This window comes from Phaethon lepturus, unplaced genomic scaffold (genome assembly GCF_000687285.1).
Source record: "Phaethon lepturus isolate BGI_N335 unplaced genomic scaffold, ASM68728v1 scaffold38244, whole genome shotgun sequence".
Taxonomy (NCBI): Eukaryota; Metazoa; Chordata; class Aves; order Phaethontiformes; family Phaethontidae; genus Phaethon; species Phaethon lepturus.
Window position 1 is genome coordinate 13,316 of NW_010534904.1, and position 23,634 is coordinate 36,949.

A 23,634-nucleotide genomic window follows, 5' to 3' on the forward strand; every position below is an offset into this window, starting at 1 on the left:
AAGTATTGCTACGTGGAATAGCAAAGTCTGATACGGACCTAGCCTAAATGGCCACAGTGCAAGTCCCATATGGAAGAAATTGAGTATTTCAGAGTAACTGTTTGTTTTCACTTATGCTATGCCATCTTTTTAACTTTCTCAGACAGTGTTGTATGAAAGGCTTGTTGTGCAAGTATCATCTTTACGTGGTTATTCAATGGTATTTTGTACTAAATTACAGTCATACCTATTTGCTTGTGAAGCCCTTAGTTAATTGCTGAGGGATTCTTGAGAGAACCTTTTACCTTGGAAGGAGTGGGGAGAAGTATATTAAACAAGAACTTGCTGTAAGCTAAACTGTTTTGACTGAAACTTAGACATAAATTTTCTTATGGTTGTATTGTGTGCACATAGCTAACATCACATCTTCAGAATATGGTTTTATGGAAAAGGAAAAAAATGCAAATATATAGTCTAAATAAGTGAAAATTTAAATGTTAAGTATTCATGTTAGAGTAAACATGAAATTTACATTAGTATAGCTCTTGGTGTGGTTAAACTCAAGATACAACTACTACACTGAATCCTGACTTTTTTAAATTACTATTTTAGACAAACCAAAGGAGGAGAAGAAAGATACTTTCTTAGAAAAGCTTGCAACTCAAGTTATAAAAAATGTGCAAGTCAAAATCACAGGCATTCATGTTAAATACGAAGATGATGTAAGTATCTGGAACATATTCTCTTCATTTTAAATTGGATTCCAGTGCAGTCATGATTGTCTAGTCCATAGAGAGAAACTCTTATCTGCCACTTTGAAAAAGTTGCTGTGGTTTGTTCTGCACCTTTCAAATAAAGTACCCTAGATATAACTGAAAGCCAGAAATATTTTGGATGTGTGAAATAGGTATTCTCTCTTTTGCATTTTCCAGTGGTGCCTTGCTCACTAAATGTGGATGGTGGCTGTTTGTCATATGTTAGTGTGTGCGGTTGATGTACAGAGTTTTTCAGTTTCCTGAAAAAGTCCAGAATGGTAGAAACTGGTGGGGTTACAGACGAGTTGTAAAGCAATAGTTGTAAACACTTAATTGATAAATGAGAGTGTTTATATGAACCAAACTGGTATTCTAGCCTGCTTGCAGCTTCCTTTAGGAAAATGATAAAGCAGTTTGTGATGAGGTTACTGAATTTAAAAGAAAAGCATTGGTTATAGAGTATTTCTCAAACTTATTTTGGGACTATTTTCAGAGAAACTAAATTTAAAAAGGTGGGGGAAATGGAAGTCATAAAATAATACAGCTGACTGAGATGTGGTACTCTGTAGTTCTTAGTTCTCTCCTGTATGAAGATTTTGGAAGCCAAAAGGAAATTTTCAGCTTGCATTGAAGTCCTAAGTCTTTACACCTACAGCCATACTAGTTTTGGCCCAACTTCGGGTGTTCCAAGAATGCTTCAGCTAGAATAATTAAGCAAAGGAAGAGCCTCAAAGCAGCTCAGGATTTCAGTCAACTTTAATTAAATGATAGATCTCTGTTTGCAGCAAGAGAAATAAATAGCTGTTATTTTTCTATTTTTCGTAGATCACAGATCCACAGTGTCCGATTTCCTTGGGAATGACATTGGGCGAGCTTAGTTTACTGGTAATATGTGTGTGCATGCATGTTTTTGATTTACTTGTCTTTGGAGTAGCAGAAAGGAAAAGTAACGTATTAAGACAATATAATGGAAGTATGCATGCAATTGGAAGTAAGACAATCTTTTATTCGCACAAATAGGACTTCAAGTTTGTGCAAGCAGAAGGGAAGACAATTGAGGAACATCACACTTTGAGACTAGTGATTTGTTCTTATGATCCAACTGATCTTTAAAACTGAGTATGGTTACTTTCATAGGGCATGTTATTCCAGGCCTAATAAATAAATTAGGGCAAACATTACATCATGCTGATACAGAATGTGGTATTTTGCCAGGCCTTTTGAGAAATGGGGCAAAAAATTTCAGTGAACCCCTGTTTTCCTTAAATGTTAAGGATTTTATGGGTAGGGTAATGGCTTCTGTAATCAAGTAGCACCAAAATGATGCATTCTGTGCTTGAAAGTATAGGATAAAACCGCAAATATATCAAATAAGATGCACAGAATGACTTTTTTCACTTTGAACTTTTAGACAACAAATGAGAACTGGACACCTTCTGTTCTGAATGAAGCTGCAAAAATAATATACAAGGTAATGTGGGTTGTTGTGTTTTGTTTGTTGTGTTTTTTTTCCTCCCCCCGCCCCGCAAGTGAATAGAGGAACTGATCTTGGAGAGAAGTAATCTGGGGTTCTAAATAAAAATTGGAAAAATAGTTTGCTTTGCAAATTCTCCTGTTTTCCTTAATTTTGCTGTGTGCTTAAACAGAAGTAGAGCACAAACATAGCTTTGAACTTCATGGTTTAAATAACTTCCCTTGAAGGCAAACACTGATCCCCTCGTTAAATGCATTACACAGCAAGTCTGCATGGTAACTATGATTTCACATAGGTTATCAAATTGCCATTTCCTACTCTAGTTTGTGTGCCTAATGTAATTGGGTTTGATAGCTAAGCAGAGTGTGCAAAGATCTAAGAAATTATAGGAATGATATAAGAAGTGTTTAATAGTTCTGTCGTCTTTATTAAGCCAAATGTTGGGTTTGTGCACTCTTGCCCCTGCAATCCAGAGTCTTATTTAATGGATGTGCATGGACTCGTGTACTTTAAGAACTTGCTTTTCAGCAATTCAATTTTCACTTCAAAAATAGTATTATAAGATTAAATCTATCTCAGTGCTAGTGGTGGATTTGCTGTCTAGTCTGCTGTCATTTGTTTTCTGTTTTGCAAATGGAAAGTGAAGTTCATAGAATGGGTTGAATACTGAGAATGGAATCTGTTGAATGTTTTTTTTTCCCCTCTGCAGCTTTTGTGCCTGGACAGCCTTAGTGCTTATTGGAATGTGCACAGCAAAATGTATTATCATGGCTCCCGTGAACAAATACTGGTAACGTAGAAGAAACTGCATTAACCAGTACTATATTCTCTAGCTGTTGTAGTATTCAAAACTACACCATGCTAATTTCTACCCCACTCCTCACACATATGGTCAACTGTATTCTGATACCAGAGTCATATCTTAATCCATTGCGCCATGGATAGCTAATACTTTTTTGTGAAATGTGTATATTATCAACCCCTACAGGTTTTAGAAACTGTGTCTGTAAAATCATGTTCTGTTGGCATATTCATCTTGACTTCGTACTGTTTACTAAATATCTGGGCTATATGAGTTATTACATAGCTACTGTAATGAAAAAGGCAATATTGAGATAGTAAATAATCATAGAATTAATAAAAAATCAGAATATTAGGTCTTTATCAGAACAGGAATTTATATCACATGTTATCCAGATTACCTAAGCTGCATGGTTGAAATTAATCAATAGAGTGAAGCCAGATAGAAGAACAAGATGTTAAAACAAAAATTTTTTTTTTGTTTTTTAATAAACCAAAGCTTAGGTAGGTAGGTATCCATTGTCAGGCCTAAAGAAAGAAACAGAAAATTGCAGAGGGCATAATGTAGTCGTTCTTCAAGGCAGCAACCCTTATTCTGGGAAATAGCTTTGGCAAAATTTTGAAGAGCTGTAGTAGAATAAGTTCTGTGGATGGGTGAATGAGTATGCTGTGCCTGACAGACGGAAGATGGTCACAGCTTTAAATGTGGAATGCGCAGTAGGACTGAATAATGATGAACTTTGAAAATGAGGTTGGGTAGAACATAATTAACATAGACTGTATGGAAAAGATGGTACTGGAAATGCTTTTTTCCAACTTGATGAAGCTACTTCAGGTGGTGTAGAGACTAGAGAAATAGATGATGTGTTCCAGTGCAGGTGAGAGACAGCATGAGGGCAGTGAGGGTGTATCAAGACAGAATGAGAGGCAGATATCTTAAAATGGTAATTACAGGTAAAGAATAGAATCAGATTGGGGCGGGGGGCTTCTGGGAGGCTATGTCTATTTTTTTTATTGTGATTAATTCATGTTTTGAGTTGCTGCTAGCTAGATGGGTAGTGGAATACTGCAACTTGTAATACTGTATGAAGTACTTGTTTTGCTTTCATTTCATTGCTGTTATCTTCCAACTTACTTTCCTGGAAGAGGAACTGAGAACTTTGGCAGTATGAATAGGGCAGTTATATAGACATGAATTGTGGCTGAGGGCACAGATCCTCTTTCGTGGCACTTCGGGACATGGTTTAGTGGGCATGGTGGTGTTGGGTTGATGGTTGGACTTGGTGATCTTGAAGGTCTTTTCCAACCTTAGTGATTCTGTGATTATATGTATTAAATGCCTGAATACCTTTTATATGTAATTTTTAGTGTAGCTTGTTTCCTGGAAAGCTAGATTTTCCAGCCAGACAGGCTGTTTTGGTCTTAATTTTAAGCATTGTCAGGAAATCAGATATATCATCGTAGCTAATTGGTCTATGTTGTAGTAAGAATAAGCTGTGTAATCTGTAGCAATCTGTTACTTCCGTACAACAGTCTTCATATTTAAATAACGGGAGTATAGGGCTGGTTGTGAGATTAGCTCTTTTATACTTAATCTCATTTAAATTTGGCTTTTATTAATATAGATCAGCAGATAGGAAACAGGTTGAAATACAAATATTCCCAATGAGAAAGTGTACCTTTTATAAAATACAAATCACTTCTTAAATAAGGAACTGGGAAAAGGATTAGATTGAAGAAATCTGTAGTTGCAAAATATTTTCCTTGTAAAAACAATACTTAGTATTGATAGTCTTTATGAAATATAATGGGAACAAACACTTCATCTGCCTTCATGTAATAGCTAATACGTACATCTTCCTAAAAGCAGGCCTCCTGCTTTAACTGATTGTGCCATTGCAATTCTGAAACTACATAAAATATTTGGGCATGACTGTAGCATTCTTGATAAATTGCCAAAGAATTATAGCATCAGACAGACTAATTTTGAATTAAGACTCGGTTCTAGCATGATATTTCTCAGGCCTGTTAGGTTGTTCTGTTGTTTTCCTGACTTCTTTCTGTCTTTACTTCCTCTTGCACCTGCAGAATACCAGAAGGCTAAAGTGGCCTCCTTATGTGCTAAAAATGAGGAAGGGTAGAATGTGAATAGATACTTCTGGTACCTTCAAGGAATTTAACAACAAATGCTTGATCAATTATGCTACATGTTTGAGTTTACGCGAGATATGTTTCTGAATGGATACACATTAGTTGTTGTTGCAAGATTTAAACAGAAGTTGAATAAAAACTGTGCTAATCTTCCACCTGATATGAGAAACTTGGAATTCTTTGAATCTGGTGTATTTAAACCCTTCACTCTTAAGTGCTTGTGCTATATTAGCTTTCCCATTTACGTGGAGGAGGTCCTTGCAAAATACAAGTGAACTTTAAGTTGATGTACTCAAAGCTTAGAGAACTGTAAACAAGCAACACTCTTGATCAATTGCTAGATAGTATCATATTCCTTTACAGGACCAACTGAAAAGAGGAATTCCATGTAGTGGTAACCAGCCTCAAGACTACCAGTATAGTAAGTAAGCTAGGAATGAGTGAATATAAACTATTCTGAGCATGGTAGTATACAACAGCCTAGCCTGATCCTGCAGGCAAGGCATGCCCATACTAACTTTATTTTACAAAAACCTAAAATAGAACACATGAGAGCTTGTATGCTTTTTTGACTACTGCTGGGCTATCTTTATTTTTGGTAAGAATTGCATCCTGAGTCTGTGGGTCTTGAGCATACCCATTATCAGTACAAAGTGGCTGATGTATCAGGCGGTGGAAAGGAGTAGTTTAAGATTGCTTCCCATACTTTAATTGTAAACATAAAATTAATCTCAATTTTTTAATCTTTAAGTTTTTAGACCAATATCAGCCTCTGCAAGACTGTATATCAACCCTTACGCAGAAGTAGAACTAAAAACTCCCAAGCTTGATTGTAATGTAGAAGTACAGAGAATTGTCATTGAATTAACTAAGCCACAGGTAAGTTGGCTTAGTATCCGTTATCACTTATTTCAGTTTGTGATGAACTGTAGGAATTTTTTTTTTAAAAACATTGTTCTTTGGGAATTTTCTGCATATATGCAAGTAGACTGTCTAAGCTGTTTAGCCGTAACTGTGGAAAAAGTGTAGGATCATTTTCCCTTTGTGTAACAAGCACTTCCTGGTGCTAGATCCTGACACTCTGACCCTGTTATCTACGGACCCTCTGGGGACCGTCTGATTTAGATTCATCCCTTCCAGTAGCATTCCTTTGATGTCAGAGTGTAATCTGAGTTCAGAACAGTACCAATAAGGTTAACTAATGCAAGGGCAGTTCTAAAGTTGGGGAAACTGTGTATTGACAAATTAAGAGAATACAGTTGGTTTGAGAAAGCCTGAGACTTTGTGCTGAGCAGGCTAACAGAAATACAAATTGGTTTTGTTTTGCAAGGAAACCAGAAGTTTATATGGTGGTGTCCTTTGAGAGCAATGGACATAGTTGGTCCACTTTTATGGACTAATGAAAATGCATAGATTTAAAATTTAAATTTAATATACATTAAATGCAAATATTTTAAATATAATTTATTAAATTTAAAGTAAATATTTAAAATACAATTTAATATACGTTAAATTTCTGTATAGTTTGGGGAATACTGAAGACCATGGTATACATGTACTCTTAAGTACCGTGTGCAACAAAATCTGAACGTCTGCTAAGAAACTTGGTTTTCTGTGTTTAGTACCTCAGCATGATAGAACTTCTGGAGTCCATAGACTACATGGTTCGCAATGCACCGTACAGAAGATTTAGGCCAAATGTATCTCTTCATGAAAATGCCAGACAATGGTAAGCTGTGTACGTTCATGCATTCTTTGGGAGATGCTGGAGTCCTCTCCAGTCTCTTCATTCTCGTTTGTGGTTAAATGTAGTTTTAAAACTAGATCGCAGATTTATAGTTCTTCAGGCATTAAATATAAGCCCTCAGTCCATTTTTCAAAAGTCATCTTGAAACCATTAAAAATTTTGTAAACCAAGTTACTCGGATGAGAAGTGGTAAACGTAATGTTTGCATATTAAGAAACTATCTCTGTAACTTCTAAGTTGTAATGCACAAGCGGAATGGGAAGTTGCTCACAAGTGTGGAACTATTGTAGGTGGAAATATGCAGGTAACAGTGTTCTTGAAGTTCACATCAAAAGACATACTCGAATGTGGTCATGGAGTAACATAAAACAACATAGGCAGCTTCTGAAGAGTTACAAAAGTATGTACAAGAATAAGCTTACACAGAGTAAACTGTCAGAAGAAACACAGAAGCAAATTCAGGTATGTGTTTTTCTCTTCATAAAAAGTATGTTTTGGTCTCTTTATTAAATAATTCTTTAAATATACATGAAAGTAATCAAGGTTGGTGGTTTTACGAGAGCACAAAACTTTTGTGGAAGTACCATTTTAATCTGAGGTTCAGTGTAACCTGTTGTGGAAAGACAGAAAATGCTAATGAAGTGCCATTTAAATAAACCCTTTTTGCTTGCGGATTAATGAACTTGGATGCATTTAATGAAGTACAAGACAAATCTATTAAAAAAAATTAGACTGCCTAACATGAGGTTTCATCTTTTAATGAACTTCAGCGGGGGGTATACCTTTGAAAGAAAGGAGTGGGTCTAGAAAGAAATCGGAGTGTAAATAAAAAGGAACTGGTAGAGAATTTGTAGTGGTGAGCCTTTCCTAAATGTGTTTGAGGCAAATGATCTCATCATACATTTTCACAGGACCTAGAAAGAAAGCTTGATGTCTTCAATATAATCTTAGCAAGACAACAAGCACAAGTTGAGGTAAGAAGTAATTTTTGTTTAATAATATCGTAACATTTCAAATAAGATGGTTTTGTCATGATAGTATCTTGAAAAAAGTTGTGCTGATGAGTATGATAGGATAGGGAGGTGGGAAGGCAAGTTTCCTATCCTTCCCGGACAAGAAGAAATCAATTTCCAAACTGGAAACCAGTTCCAAAAACCCACTGGTGTGTGTGCCCAATGTTACTGTTACCCACTTTGTACCATTCAGGCAATTGTCTAAAGGTGATGATTTAATAATTCTTTTCTTCCTTTGACTTCTGTTATTTCAAGACTGGTTCTGCAACTGTTCAAGATCAAACATGTACATCTATTCTCATCCTACCTACACCTTTAGATACCCTCAAAAAGAGGGGACAGCCAATCTAATTAAAAGACAACTCTGAGAAAATTGTTAAAAGATAGATGAAGTCTGTAGCTGTATTTTACTTTGGAAATAATTTGTGATGCTTAAGAAGGAGTTGCATATTACATTATGAAAATTTTGTATCTGCAGTTAAGATCAAAAACACCTAGAACACATAGGGCAAGCTCAGAATAATTGTCTTGTGAGAAGCATGCTAGTGGTAGCTATTTTCCTAACATGAAAATTAACCTCTGTGGTTGCATCATATAATTACTGTTCATGCCAACGTAGCCTCAGTGTTTGTCTATGCATCTAGAATATATGTAAAACAAAGATGAAAAAATAATAGTGATGTTTCTTATTTTTGAGATATTTGTGGTCAGACCTTGATTTTTAAAATGCAATGTGAAAACCTGACTACAAATTAAGTATTAAATACATGTAAAGGTACAAGATCAGTCTTCAGGTTTGTTACTACTAGATTTAAGGGATGTAATTGCTTTTTGTAGCTTCTTAAATACTGTCTTTTCATGTGGTTCGTGCCTTTTTGTAATCTACATGCTGGTGAAATCTGTAGGAAAAAAGATGTCCAAAGTAAAAGTAATAGATGCTTGTTTCCACACCCCCTGCCCCCTCATCCACCCCTCATCTTCTTTTTGCTCCTGTCTGGTGAGTCAAAGTGTTCTTAATACCTTGTGGGATGGTGTTGCTGTCCATTGGTTAAATGTCTGTTCAACATGCATACATACATGTGTTATTTACAGGAAAAAAACCCCAACCAAACACCATAGTAATTCTTTTAATAATGTATTTTAATGGCTGGTTTGTAGACAATAAGATCAGGAAGAAAACTACTGAAGAAGAAAACCACTGAAGTAGAAAAAAAAAGTGGAGGATGGTTTGGTGGTTTCTGGAGTAAAAGAGAGTCTAGGAAAAAGGAAGATGAAGAATCACCTGTTCCTGAAAGTAGGTGTAGACTGTAGGCTGTAATGCACTAACTTCTATAGAGACTTGAAGTTTTTTATATCCATTAAGAAGAAAGTTACAGTATGTTTTGTGTCTGACTATGCAGGAGGAGAGAGTATGGCATAAACAGTGCAACACATTATTGATCCCTTTTATAGTATTACTTACTGTTAATGAATATTCAGCTGGCAAATAAAGCATACTCCTGAAATGGCCTTAAGCATTTCAGAACCTTGGCAAGGAGAGGAGTATCGAGCTTATAGCTGTAGTGTAATAGGCAATGACTGGAATACTATGTTCTGGTGATTTGCTGTCTGGACCAGAGGTTTGTTCTAATAGTACTCCTCCAAGTGATTTTCATCATTGGGAATTATGGGTACTCTTGTAATGTAAATTATATTGATTTCTACGCTACATACGTAACGCCATATACAAAGACTGCTGCTGTGTAAATTATTTTACAATATGGAACTTAGTGCAATATGAAGTATCAAAGGAATGTGTCAGTAGAACTTAAGTACAGTAGAAAACAAATGGGAGGAAAAATGCTTAGCGTTACTAACTAAAGTGTAGGTTTTTCTGGGTTTTTGGTTTTTAGCTATTGATGAACTAATGACACCAGAAGAGAAAGCTAAGCTTTTTACTGCTATTGGATATAGTGACAGCTCCCATCACCTTTCCTTACCAAACCAGGTAAGCAACTTCTTAAGGGGATGGGTTAAAAAAAAAAAAAATTTTTACAAAAAACCAACCAAACCAAACAAAAAAACCTTTTCTGACGCATGTTAGCCTTAAGATAAGCAGTAGAATGTGCAAGAATGTGTCCGTGCAAGCCAAATCTATGTTGAATGTACAAACAAGATAAAAAAAAAAAATATTCAGAAAACACAAAGAATGACTAGTGTTTTCTTTGGTGGTGTTCTGCCGTGTGCACAAGTCTAATCTGGAGTTATTTAGAAGTAACAGAAACTGGACAATAGATAACTATTTGCAACTTGGAAGAGAATTAAAAAAACTAACTGTAAATGAAAAAAGATTTCATGTTAGCTTTTTCATTGCATCTAGTTCTTGCTGTCTGTTGTGGTGACAACTATGTTAGTCTGTATAGTCTTTTTGTTTTTTTAAAAAAAAATCAAAGTAATTTTGGTTCTGATGATTGAATAGTCGTTGTTTATATAAAGATGAACATTAGCATGTGATTATTTCCTGTTTGACCCAATGTTTATAACTTTCAGGGATGCTTTTGTTAGAAGGATCATGTTACGTTTTTTAGGAAAATGTTTGTAATGATTAATAGGAGATTTCAGTTGTAGTACTTCTTTTTCTGCTATACAAAGGAAAGCATAAAATTAAACATTTTTGTGACAGATTTTTTTTGACTTGTTCAGCAAAGGAATAAAAGATAAAACTTTACAGGTATAGTATTCTTGAGAAGGCTTATAGGCAGAAAGCTAGAAAGTAGACAACTAAGAAAATGGGAAATAGTAAGGTTTCTCTTAGTATACTTACTTTCTGTGAGTGCTATTACATGGTTGTTTTAAATTCAACAAGACTGGTTGTTCTGCTTTACATTGCTCATCACTTACTGAAGCATTTTTTACATTAAGACTATTTCCTTCAAGGCGGATGTTGCCTCTTCTCCTAACAGGCCTCCCCACTGCCCCACTCAACACCAACTTTCCAGTCTGGTATATTTTTGTTAAATTTAATTTTTATAAGCTTACATATGCCTCACACAGGGAGGTTCAGAATTGTTTGAGCAGCAACATGGAGGCCTGTGCACTATTGTATGAACTTGTGTTCCTGTCAAATTGAAAAGAGCAGAGCTGCAGCAACAAAGAAGAGAGCCCAAACAGTGCCCCATACTGGTGCCTTTTTTTTTTTACTTTCTGCTTCATGCTTTCCTTGCTTACCTGTGTAGAAAAACTTCCATTTTTAATTTGCACAAATTAAGTGTAAAGGTGCTTTCATCTCTCCCTGTATCCTGAAGAAAGGAGCAGGTTTTAAATTCAGTTAGGAAGTATTATTTGATTCTTAAGTTGCTGATTGACAGTGATAAGATGGTACGTGTGTCAGGCAGCCAAAACCCTTTCTTGATAAGATCGAGAGATAACATTCAGCAGCAAGAACAACAAAGGCATATATGGAATGTCTTCTAAACTATAGTTATGTGATGGGATTATGACGATTTTGTTTGTTGATCTTGCCAGCTATCTACTGAGTATAGTTTAGCTACACTTGCTTTCACAATTCAAAAAAACCTTCTCTGAATCCTGAAGAGAGATATAGATTGTCTGCTCTGCATTTGTTGAAATACGCTATTTTATGTTCAAGAAATGACTGATAAGTGTTGAAAGAAAGGAAAGACTGTATTTCGCTTCCTACATAGGTATATGTTTCTTACCTTAGCCAACTGGAAGAGCTTTAAATACCACATTTCATTAGATTTGTTGAAATTGTGAGGTCTGAAAAATTATTCATATTAAAATGACTAATTCCAATTTTTTCTGTCCTCCTTGCTAGTATGTGGCCCATGTTGTGACACTGAAGCTGTTAAGCACTTCTCTTACAATTAAAGAAGACAAGAACGTGGCAGAAACTCTTAAAGTACAAATAATTGATCTGAGTACCAAAATATCACAGCGCCCGGGAGCACAAGCCATAAAGTAATTGGATTGGCATTTTCCTTTTGTAGAAACATCTTTTTCCTCTCCCCCATCCCAACCTTTTACATTTTTTCTTGTATAGTGCGTTATGCTGTATACTGACTTTTCAATTTATGGGCATCCTGCAATTGCAGTCTGACAAATTATGGTCATGTAATTTGGTGAATAACATAGACTGGAGTGAAGAAAGGAATAAGATCACTAGCTCAGCTGCTGACTTTTGAAATATTTTTGCTAAAACCATTTTGGGGTTTGTAAAAGGTGCAGCCTGAATGCTGCACAAAAATAAAAAGAGCTTTGGGAATATTTTACATAAATGTGTGCCATATAATTTAGTTGGCAAGACCGAAGCAGTAGTTTTGTCAAATAGTTTTGACAAAACAGATAGTTTTGTCAATTTTAAGTTTCTGGAAAGATGTAATTAGGCTTTCTCAGTGGAGCCAGGCATGTGACACTGATGTCCAAACTGTGCTGCTTCTTGAAGTCAGGGATTCCAGTGGTGGAGACCCAGGACCCGAAAATCAGTTTCGTGTCTAATAGGTACTTCTGAGGATGAATGACGTTTGTGTGGTTTGGTCGTGTTCCCATGGCTTGCTTTCAGAGGTATTTTTCTGCTGACTCCACTTAACACTATTGTCAGGGAAGCTGTCAGTAAAGAATACCCATTTGCACCAACACAAATCTGTAACTGATTTTGAAATCAATATGTAATAGGTAACATTCCTACTCTTTTTCAACTGTAGTATAAATATTCTGCCTTTCTTGTCTCTTGCAACTGATTCTCTTAATAAACATGAGCTGCAAGTTATATTCAGTCCATCTTGCAGAAGGTAAAAAGGAAATACCTCCCTTGTGTTGCTGTGAACAACTTGCCTCCTATTTATTTTTCCAATTTATTGATGTAACAATTTCCTAACCACATGGTATGTTAGTCCTGTGAGGCTAATCATGTTTGACTTTTATCAAAGGCTTTCTTACCTTGCTTGTCTTGCCAAGATGGAACTGTGTTCTGTATTCTAATTAAGTGTATTTAACTATTCATCCTCTTTAGGGTTGAAGCGAAGCTTGAAAACTGGTATGTTACAGGCCTGAGACAACAAAACATTATACCATCTCTTGTGGCTTCCATAGGGGATAGCAAGTCTTCTCTACTTAAGATCGAGTTTAATGTTAACCCAGAGGATAGTACTGCTGACCAGAGTCTTACTATTGAATCACAGCCTGTGGAAATAAAATATGATGCAGTAAGTAGTAACCAGAACTCTTACCTCTTTTTCTGATTCTTCTTTCTCTGCCGTTACTCTCTGCTCTGTCAAGATCTAGTTCTGAGTTTTTACTGAGTGACTTCTGTATATTGATAATTCTTGTTTGTCTTTTTTTTTTTCCTAAAAAGAGAACAATAAATGCGATGGTAGAATTCTTTCAGACAAGTAAGGGAATGGATCTTGAAAGATTAACATCAGCCACATTAATGAAGCTGGAAGAAATCAAGGAGAGAACTGCTACAGGTAAGATAATGACAAATCTCACCTGAGGGTGAACCCTTGAATGTCTTAATGTTTCAATATGATTTTTCTAAACACTTTGTTTATGTTTTGATTGCTGGCCAAATAGCATGATTGGGTTTTTTCCTTGAGTTTTTGACTTTGAGGATTAGTGGATGTTTTGTGGGGAGGAGCATTGAGTTCAGTGAGAAATCAGTAGAATGTTACAAAAGTAAATCTTTACTCAAGATGCAGTGTCTTTTGGATAGATAGGACCTTTTTATAATTTGACTGGCACTAATGTTTGACTTGTGTATAGCATTTCAATTTTAATGTCTTTTCCTTTTTTATTTAAGGATTAGTTCACATTATTGAAATGCGGAAAGTCCTTGACCTGAAGATTAATCTGAAACCTTCCTACCTTGTGGTTCCACAGACGGGTTTCTACGATGAAAAATCAGAGTTGCTGATTTTGGACTTCGGTACACTTCAGGTATATAAATGACCTCTCTTATAAGCTCAGAGGAAGAAAATATTCTTTTCTCTTAACATAGCTGTCATCTGAAACTATCTTGTTTTTAGCAGGCAAAGACGGTCTGTGTGAATGTGTTTTAACTTACTGTATTTCTTATCAAATAAATTTGGGTCAGCAATTTGATCAATATTCAGAGCTGTTAAGTTGTCTTTGATGTACTGGTATAAGTTAATCTTCCCAGGAAATGTTTTCACTTTGCAGTCATGATTGTAATAGCTTATAATTTAATCTTCCATTTCTTCAGCAAAACACATGAAATTTTGTTTCCTTTTTCATAAAACTAAATGCCTTTTATTAATACAAGAGAATGTAATTTTTCTCTTGGAGTTTGAAAGTTGGATCCCTTGTTCCTGTAAAATTGAAAGACTACAATAATTTAACGCTATTTGAGCTGACTGTTAAGATATTTATTTTAGTTGCACTCCAGCAGTAAACTTGTAAACTAATAAGAAAAATTATTTTTGCATAATGTGAGTTAAGCGGATGGATAGAAGTAACAAAAAAAAAACCCTACTTATTCTTGGTAAGTGGTGTGAAATGAATTAAGATCTCTTCTCTGTAATAGTCCAAATGTCAATCATAAACTCCTATGAATCTCCATCTCCACTAGAATTAATAGCACATATATGTAAGTTTTAGACTTAACTTTGTCTTGTCCTTCGTGTTTAGCTCAACAGCATAAATCAAGGCAGTAGTCAAGCTTCTAGCTTTTCATCTTTAGAGGAGATTATGGACAAAGCTTATGACAAGTTTGATGTGGAAATAAAAAATGTGCAACTTCTTTTTGGAAGACCAGGTAACAAAACAACATAGTTGCCCTTTACTCAAAAGATTGATGAAGGCTACCTACATTTAATAAACAAAGACGTCTTTTAAAGAAAAAAGGCAAACCAAACCAGTAGTTAACTAAAAGATAGGTTATAATATGCATCTGGTATTAAACTGTGAAAAAATTTCTTAGTTTCTCTTCAAATAGCTGATGGCTTTTTGTTTGGACTTGTGTTATCACCTCTTTGATGTCAGCAAGCAACATAAATGCATAGAACTATTAAGTTTTCCATCATATGCAGGAAAATACAGCTGAAATTGGCCTTAATACTTCATTTGGACTTAAGTTTGTGCAGTCAACAGAATGCCAGGTTATTTTTTTATATTTATATATCCAGGCACCTATTTTTTTTTTTTAGGGTTCTATATTCAGACGCGTCTTGTAGTGTAGAACTGGGCTTAAGGTTGCTAAGGCAATGTAGTGTTAAGAACTTTTGAAACTGGGCTCAAAAGCTCTTAAAATACTTTACCCAAATTGTTCTAGGTTTCTCTAGTTTGTGGGTGTGTTCTTTATACTTTCCTAGTGATGCCATTTGATTCCTTTAATGTACCTTAATTAAAGCAATTAGGAAGCGATGTTTTTTCATCTAAACTTACTCGACATTTGCAGGTGAAGACTGGAAGAAGGCTCGTTTTCAACATCCATCAACTTTACACGTATTACAGCCTATGGATATTCATGTACAGTTGGCCAAATCGATGGTGGAAAGAGATACCAGGATGGCGAAGTAATATATTAATGTTGAAAGGATTTCTTTTTAATTACTTGGTGCTTACAGAAAACAAAATTGTATTTTCCCCAAAGGTTCAGTTACACTTTATAATTTGAATGTATTAACTGAAGAAATGGAACTAGCTTACTACTTTTTACGAAACCTTTTTTGGCTAGTAGTTCCCTGGTCACCTTTATGGGTTACTAACTATATTGTTTAAACTGAGCCAAGAATGCAGAACCATTAGCTTTAGTGCAATGTGATCTTTATATATGAGTATAGATATTGGTAAGATTTAAATCAAGAATTGGTATGTACTTTTTTCGTCTTGGAGTTCAATCAAATTTTTTTTTTTTAAAAAAGGTTTAAAGTGTCAGGAGGACTTCCTTTGGTGCATATCAGACTCTCTGACCAGAAAATCAAGGCAATTTTTGATCTGATTGATAGCATTCCATTGCCTCAGAAGTCATCTGTGTCAACTCCAAGCACAAAGGTAAGCTGAGTATAATAGCTTACCTTTTTTTTTTTTTTACCAACTGAAGTAAAAACAATAACATCACTGAAGTGATGATTGTAATTGTGAATTCCTGATAATGTCTGTGGTCTTTTTTGCTTGAAATAAGAGATCTGTTGCCAAGCCAAGTTAGGCAAAGTGTCTTCCTTATGACTTCCTATCAGAACATGCTGGGCTTATTCAAACAAGGCTAGCTTAGCTCTTGTCATTGTCATGCTGGTTTCAATGTAAGTATTGGCAAAACTGACCTTTCTAAGAGGCAATGGCCTCAATTTGTGCCAGGGGAGGTATAGATTGGATATTAGGAAAAACTTATTCACTGAAAGAGTGGTCAAGCATTGTAACAGGTGCCCAGGGAAGTGATGCAGTCACCATCACTGGAGGTGTTCAAGAAACATGTAGAGGTGGCACTTTGGGACGTGGTTTAGCGGGCATGGTGGTGTTGGGTTGATGGCTGGACTTGGTGGTCTTAAAGGTCTTTTACAACCTTAATGATTCTGTGACCCTATGATTCTATAAGTAATATAGGGGGGGCAAGGTGAAACATGCATCAGCAGCAGAAAATATGACTGAACATATGGAGTTATACAAACTTTAAAATAGTGTGTTTGTTTTTCTTTTTTTTCCCCTCCCTCTAGGTACCGGCTATTCCCACAATTCCTGTTGCTAGTAAAGGGTTACTTAATACACCCCAGTTGTTAGCAGAAATAGTGTCAGGTAAGAAGCTACAGATATGCCTTTGTAAAAGTAGAAAGCCATGACTTATGGAATAGTTAACATTTTCAGGCTGCTATTGATCTTAAAACATGTTATAAGGACACCAGAGATGAGTATGATGGATCATCTCTAACTTCAAGTGCATAAGAAGATTTGATTAGGATGCTGATGTTACCTCATAATGATAACCTTGCTTTTTTGAAAAAGCAAAAAAAATACTTTTTTATTAATTAGTATTATGCATAAGCAACCTCTTCAAATATAAGCAAGCTATTAATAACTGTATTAGGATGTCATTAGCAAAACAATTTAATTATTCAGATGTCATGAGACATCTCTTTAGCAGATAGTATTAAGGAGCCTGTTATTTCAGAATTGACTTAAGTCTAAAAACAGATTTAGCTAAATCTAATCTGCTGCTGCTGCCACTTCAGGACACATACCTTAGGGTGGGCACACCCTAAAGGTGAGTAACATGTCTAAAGGATGCATACACTTGTGTTAAGCAGCCAATATCTGGTAAAAATATACTGTTACAAAGATCACAGGCGTACTGTCCTGAGTGTTTTGCATTTGCAAAGCTCTTCCTTTTCTGAAAATGTAGAGCTAGATTAACAAATGGCAAATTACTGTATTGATGCTGTGGACTTGAGCATTTACTTCAGTGGCTGTTGAACTTTCCTATAGTGGAACCTGGGAAACTTGTTTCCTGGAACTTACTTTATAACTGGTTTTCCTTATATGTGTTCTTGAATGTCTAATGATACAGCTAAACTCTAGTGCTTTCCGTAATAGATGAGGCTTTAATTTTCTTCACTTCTCATCCAATGGGTAAGAAAGCAATATAGATCTAAAAAGCATAGTTTGTCAGATTAGGTTTAAACTGCTCATACAGTTTAAAAACCCCACTGGAGTGGGAAAGAGAGAGTGGGATATTTATCCTTGTTTCTGGAAAATGTTTACTAAGGGGGAGGTCACTTTTCTTCTGTAGACTCCGAAGAAGAGTATTTTGATTTTGAGGAAAGTTCTGAATCAACTGACAGGTCACTACTTAAAGGAGAAGAAATAAGAAATAAGGAGCCTGCTAAAGAGGAACTGACAGATCTTCAGTTGAAGTTTGAAATTAAAGAGGTATGTCTCTTTAATTCTATTTTTACCTTCTACATAAGGAATATTAAAAAAAAAAATCCAATATTCTATTATCAGTGTTCTCCAGATTTAGTGGATGCAAAAACGTAGCCAGCAAACAAAAAAATACATGTGTATATACATACATATTTCTATGGATGAGTTATTTATATATGGTATGCATATGGGTGTTTTTATATATAGTTTGTGTGTATATATATATTTTTATATAAAAATAAAACACATACACACAGATGAAGTATTTATATGTATTAAAAAAAATCTGGAAAAAAAAACCCTTACTGGAATATTTTTCATGAAAAATAATAGTACCAAGTCATAATTTGGGCATGGGGGGTGCAAAATTTGCACTGGAAGAATAAAGTAAATAACCAGGCAGGTCACTTGCAAAGAGCAAATCCCAAAATAGTTATATGATATTTGTATCTCTCAACATCAAATGATCACTCCTTTGTTTTTATTTTTACACTTTAACTCTGTAATAAAAATAATATTTCCAGTAAAGCAGGCAAGGCATTAATTTTATGCCTTTTTTTTATTTTTTGTTTGAATGGTTAGAATACTGCATGTGAAAAGATGGTATAACTATGTCTCTCGTGCTCATCCAGGTTTTAGTAGAATTCACCAGGCAAAAGAAAACTGAAGAAACTGTACTTGTTTTTGATGTAATGCATCTTGGGACAGAAGCTACTGTCAGAACCTATAATTTAGCAGCGGTATCTTACTTAAAGAAAATAAGCTTGGATTACTATGAAATTGGAGGTAATAAGCAATGCAAGAGAAGTATACTACTGTGTGTATATATTTATAGCAGTTAGTCTGAAACTGGGGCTTTCCTGCCTCTTGTGCTCACTGAAATCTAAATGTTGTTCTGGTTTTCCAGTTACAGTACCTAGCATACAACTGTCCATTGGCAGTGCTTGTCCCATTGGTACAGCAGATAAGCTCTGGACTCCAACTACAATGCTTATTAGATAGCTTAGTGCTCAGTCTTTGGATGGAGAAGGGGTACAGACTTGTCATTTTGGACTTAATGAAGAGAAACCAGTGGCTCATATTTGGTGGTGCAATGTATTTAAACAAACAGTATTGAAGGTTAATGCCTGTCTTTAAGACACAAAGTCTTTGGTTCTGAAAGAACAGAAATTACCCTAATTCTTGCGTATTTCATGTGGTATGTTGCAGGTCATAAAGCACCCATTCATCTTATTAGTTCCTCAGATAAGCCTGGCTTAGACCTTCTGAAGGTGGAATATATCAAGGTATACATAAAGCTTTTAAAACTTATTTAAAAATGCTTTTATATATTATAATGTCTTAAACCTACTGTTCAGAGCTAGTGGGTTGATTTGTGTTTTCTGAAGAGCACGCTGACTGGTTGGAATTAATATTAACTTTGGTGCGAATCATTATTTTCAGGCTGACAGAAATGGGCCACACTTTCAGACAGTTTTTGACAACACTGAACAGATGATTCAAGTGAGTGCTTGCAGATTATATTGCTTATTTTCTGTGTTTCCTTGCTTAGAAGGGAGGAGTCAATAAGGGGCTTCTGGCTTTCCTGTTTCCTGGCCCTCCCAGCAGGGAGATTCCAAGAGTTAAAAAGTACTTGAAAGTTTTTATACGATTTAATAAGAGCAGTATGTTACTCTGTTTCTGAACTATGATGAAAAACTGTCTAGCTAGCTCATGTGGATAAAATTCAAAATAACCTAAGAATGCACATTCTCATGCATACGATATCATGATGTTCAAATGTATAGGAAAATGTAGGGGGGTCTAGAAGTCTTTCCCTTCCTGTCAGATAATCTGTATTGTGGCCCACATAATCAGCACTCTTGGCTAAATTTACTACAAAGCCTAAATTTATTTGAGTTTGTTTTTTTTTTTTTCTGGTGGGGGGAGAGCAGGGATGAGCATGTTCTGATTCTTCAGTCTGAAATACCACTTTTCTTACCACTGTTTGGCTTTACAGAAAGCTTTTTTCCTTTATGATCTGTTGCTGGTAACACATGCAGCTTTTCTGTTTCTAAGAGATAGTTATATTCCATTGGGTGATTTTTGCACCTCACTTCAACTCTTACACTTCCAAGTTATTTTTTTGTCATATGGAGTCTCATATTTTCAACAGGTAGCTTTTTCATCATTGAACCTTCTACTCCATACAGAGGCCCTTATGTCTGCTCTCAGTTTCCTAACAGCTGTTAGTCCATCAGGCAATGAAAGTAGTGGAGACACACCAACTAAAGATGAAAAGCAAGAAGGTGACACTAGATTGAAGAAAGGTACAGTTGTATTTCTCAAAATTATGGTTCTGAAAGGATGTGTTGCATGCTGGCAAAATGATCAAATCCAGGGAAACCTGATTAGCTTTGTAGTTTGGGGTGAAGACCAAAGCTCATCTGACTGTGGCTCACCATGCTGGAGGACTGATTTAAGAAAAAACAATAAATGAAACAATGATCATAAATGGTGCCTTCCAGTGAGATTTCTATTCTTGTGTTTCCTTGTCATTTCACAAACAGACTTGAAATCTCATTTATTCGAATTCTGTGAGTTTAGAGGACTCAAACAGCAGCATGATCTTAGTGTTCGTGGTAAAATAAAGAGGTTAGCATTATCGTCAAAGTACTATTTGTTACTGATCTAGGCAACTTAAATATACTTTCAAAGAAGTAGTCAAGTCTTTTGCTAGCCAAATGAAAATCTTGCTGCTGCTGTAGCACTGAAGCAAAAAATGACTTTTTATCAAAATAGGCTCAGAGGTGAGCAGCTGCCCTGTCTTTAATACTAAGTGCAAAACTCAAGCATCAGGTGAGCTGGAAATGAGATGTCTAGTGAAGAGTGTTCAGAATCACTTAAAATTTTAAATGGCCTGGGTTTGAATTTGCAGGCTTAAAAACGCACTGCTGTTGTGTACAGTTAAGAAAGTCCATAAGCACTTGAGGTCTTGGATTAACACTTGGCCACTCTTGGTTAGTGAAGGTGCAGACCATCAGTGAGGTCTGATGGCTTCTGGTCTTCCTCCATAGATAGTTTTTTGACACTTGTACATGACTTCACCTTATTCTCCCCAGCCTTAACACTTGCTCTCGTAAAACCTGGGTGTTGGATGCCTGTAATAGGCTTCCAAGGTTTGCCATTTCTTAAAAGCTTTAAGAGAAAACTTCCAACATTAGGATCTTGGAATATGAAATAATCTATAACAAGACAACCTGAAAAAAACCACTATTGTGAACTTATGAGTTATTGACTTAATGTTAGGAATATGTATAGTGTGCAATTTATTTCCTCTTAACCCAGCAATTACCCTTCATTTTAAAAAAAGTAAAATTGTTCCAATAGAGAGCCATCACTAGATGGGAGAAATATCAGACATAGAAAGCAAATGTTGACATGTTTTACTGTTATCAGTAGAGTTGCCTTCAGATTAAGACTTGTTGCTCTGAGATGGGATGTTACACACTTAATCATGATAGTGGTGATGAAAGAAACTGTAGGAAACAAAACTAAGTCATCTGAATGCCAAAAATCCCTAGACCAAAACAACCCTCAAATACTCTCAGGAGTTGGAGTGAAAATATGAATATGTACCTTGAAAATCCCTCCTTCTCTTATTTCTAGTGGGTAGACCTTCCAAGGATAAGGATGTCTTTGACTTCAAACTCTTTGCCAAGCTGGATGCCTTCTGTTTAAATATTTGTGATGAAAAAAAGAACATTGCAGAGATCAAGATACAAGGTATTAAATTCTTTGTTAGTAGTAACTGATGCAGTAGTTTAGTTTCAAAGTAACTGCTAATAGTTGGACTAAAATGTATTTGAAGTGTAAATTTTCAGCATCCGACTTTTTTTTTTTTTATTGTTATCTGTACAGACACGGCTTGTGGTATTGTTTTCAAAGTCAATCTTCTAGTCTGTCATAATTATTTAGTCTCTGGCTAGAAAAGTGTGATATATTATTCTTCAGGTAATTGGGTTCATGCTTTGAAACAGCTAGGTTATGGGTGGCTTCTCATGTTGTACTAAGCTTTGGCTATTTTTCTGCTATACCTGAATTATTTAGGATTAAAAAAAAACCCCTTAAAACAGTTTTCTTTGGTTTTGACTCCTAAGGTTGGTTTGGGTTTCTCGTTTTGGTTTTGTTGGTTCTTTTTTACCCCTCGGAGGGGCTATCAATAATTCTGTGAGAGAGAGAGGGGCGGTGAGGGGAAGTTTCACTTCCAAGTTTGGCTATAGCTGCTGTCCTAATAGCTGCCGAAACTCTTAGTATGAATATTTAAGAATGTGTGATATACAAAAATATGTAATACTGTTCATAAGAAGTCTCTTACTTGTGCGCATCTTTGAATTGTATGATGTATTCGCATACGATTTTGTATACAGAAGTGTTGCATTCAAATACAGTATAGTAACATCTTTTTTGATAGAAAATCTCAGTAAACTTTAGCAGCTTGGTTAAGAGATGGATTATTGTTTGAATATTTCTTTCCCGAGATGACTGATATTGAGACAGTATCTGTATTAGAAATTTTTTCTATTTTATTAGAAATTTTTTCTATTTTATTTTGTTCAAATCTGTAGTATGGTCACATTCTCGGTTTAATAACAGACAGCATAGTGTATGGACTTGGGTTTGCGCTCTAGACAATATACGTATCTTCTTTGTCTGACTGAAAGTGCAAAAAGTCTATTTCCAGAGCTTAGCATACTTTTTTCTTGTTTTGGAGAAGTTTTGGTAGTTGGGGAATGTCTTCTAATTATTCTGATTTTAATACAGGGAGACTGAAATGCCTTGGATTCAATACAGCTCTTATTTACAGTCCCTTCAGCAAGGGATGTGGTAACTGACTTATTTCATTTGGAAACAGAGAATCAAGTGTGTTTAGGTATTCTTTTGTGGGTTTCTTAAAACCTTTGTTGAATTTAGCAAGTTATTAACAAAATAATTGTTTGTTGCAATGTCTAATTTCTGTAACCTTTTCATACTGCCCCTTCTGGTGTCATGTGTCCCCATCCTGAAAATGAGTGTTACTTTTTATGCAATACTACTGTTTATCTCTTTACAGGTCTTGATTCATCTCTTCTCCTTCAGCCAAGTCACACTGTATTCTTTGCCCGACTTAAAGACATAGTTGTCACAGATGTTGATTCACGGACCCTTCATAAAAAAGTACTCAACTACAAGATTTTAAATTTTACTTGATTCTTTGTTAGTTTTGTGTGTATAAAAGTGAAATGTAATACATATTCCGCTTTTTAAAGTATTTGATTCGTCATGAATACCTCTTTTCAAATAAGATACATGGTAGAGCATAGTTTTCATACTGGAAGAATGGATGTCCAAAAAGATTTAAAGAAAGGAAAATTAAATCTGACTTGTACATCCAATAGACTGACAATATATTCTGTTCTTCTTTGTGTTAAATATCTTTTTAGAAGCTGCTGATGGCTGATAGGTAATGTTTCTCTCTTTTTAGGCTGTGTCTATAGTAGGAGATGAAGTTTTCAATTTCAATATGACATTAGATCCATATGCTACTGAGGGAGAAGCCTACACTGACATGTCAAAAGTGGATGGTACCATATCTTTGAAAGTAGGCTGTATTCAAATAGTATACCTTCACAAATTTCTCATGTCTCTTCTGGTAAGTCTGTTTTTCTTTTCTAGGTTTCTGCTGCGTTCTCAAATTAGTCTTGCTTTTTTGTGTCCTCAATGCAAGTGATAACAAGTTTCTGAAAGAGAAAGGATAGGCTTAATTTTGTGTCCACTATTAAAAAACTTTGATAAGTAAGCTTTAACTGGTTTGAATTT

The 23,634-nt window shown here is 35.4% G+C and overlaps 1 protein-coding gene across 1 annotated transcript in view; it reads left to right on the top strand.

Moving 5' to 3' along the window:
- Positions 1–23,634, top strand: part of VPS13C (vacuolar protein sorting 13 homolog C (S. cerevisiae)) — a gene marked incomplete at its 5' end in the record, with an annotated part of 91,157 nt that overhangs the window by 12,073 nt on the left and 55,450 nt on the right. The window contains 27 exons of the mRNA XM_010285641.1: positions 592–701; positions 1,560–1,619; positions 2,146–2,205; positions 2,918–2,998; positions 5,524–5,581; positions 5,912–6,039; positions 6,783–6,889; positions 7,198–7,369; positions 7,819–7,881; positions 9,079–9,214; positions 9,813–9,907; positions 11,738–11,880; positions 12,932–13,124; positions 13,274–13,388; positions 13,721–13,857; positions 14,569–14,695; positions 15,338–15,455; positions 15,804–15,933; positions 16,593–16,671; positions 17,663–17,802; positions 18,429–18,582; positions 19,006–19,082; positions 19,240–19,299; positions 19,952–20,105; positions 21,445–21,561; positions 22,889–22,992; positions 23,300–23,467. Of these exons, the coding sequence (XP_010283943.1) occupies positions 592–701; positions 1,560–1,619; positions 2,146–2,205; positions 2,918–2,998; positions 5,524–5,581; positions 5,912–6,039; positions 6,783–6,889; positions 7,198–7,369; positions 7,819–7,881; positions 9,079–9,214; positions 9,813–9,907; positions 11,738–11,880; positions 12,932–13,124; positions 13,274–13,388; positions 13,721–13,857; positions 14,569–14,695; positions 15,338–15,455; positions 15,804–15,933; positions 16,593–16,671; positions 17,663–17,802; positions 18,429–18,582; positions 19,006–19,082; positions 19,240–19,299; positions 19,952–20,105; positions 21,445–21,561; positions 22,889–22,992; positions 23,300–23,467 (3,086 nt within the window). The remainder of the gene's footprint in view (positions 1–591; positions 702–1,559; positions 1,620–2,145; positions 2,206–2,917; positions 2,999–5,523; positions 5,582–5,911; positions 6,040–6,782; positions 6,890–7,197; positions 7,370–7,818; positions 7,882–9,078; positions 9,215–9,812; positions 9,908–11,737; positions 11,881–12,931; positions 13,125–13,273; positions 13,389–13,720; positions 13,858–14,568; positions 14,696–15,337; positions 15,456–15,803; positions 15,934–16,592; positions 16,672–17,662; positions 17,803–18,428; positions 18,583–19,005; positions 19,083–19,239; positions 19,300–19,951; positions 20,106–21,444; positions 21,562–22,888; positions 22,993–23,299; positions 23,468–23,634) is intronic.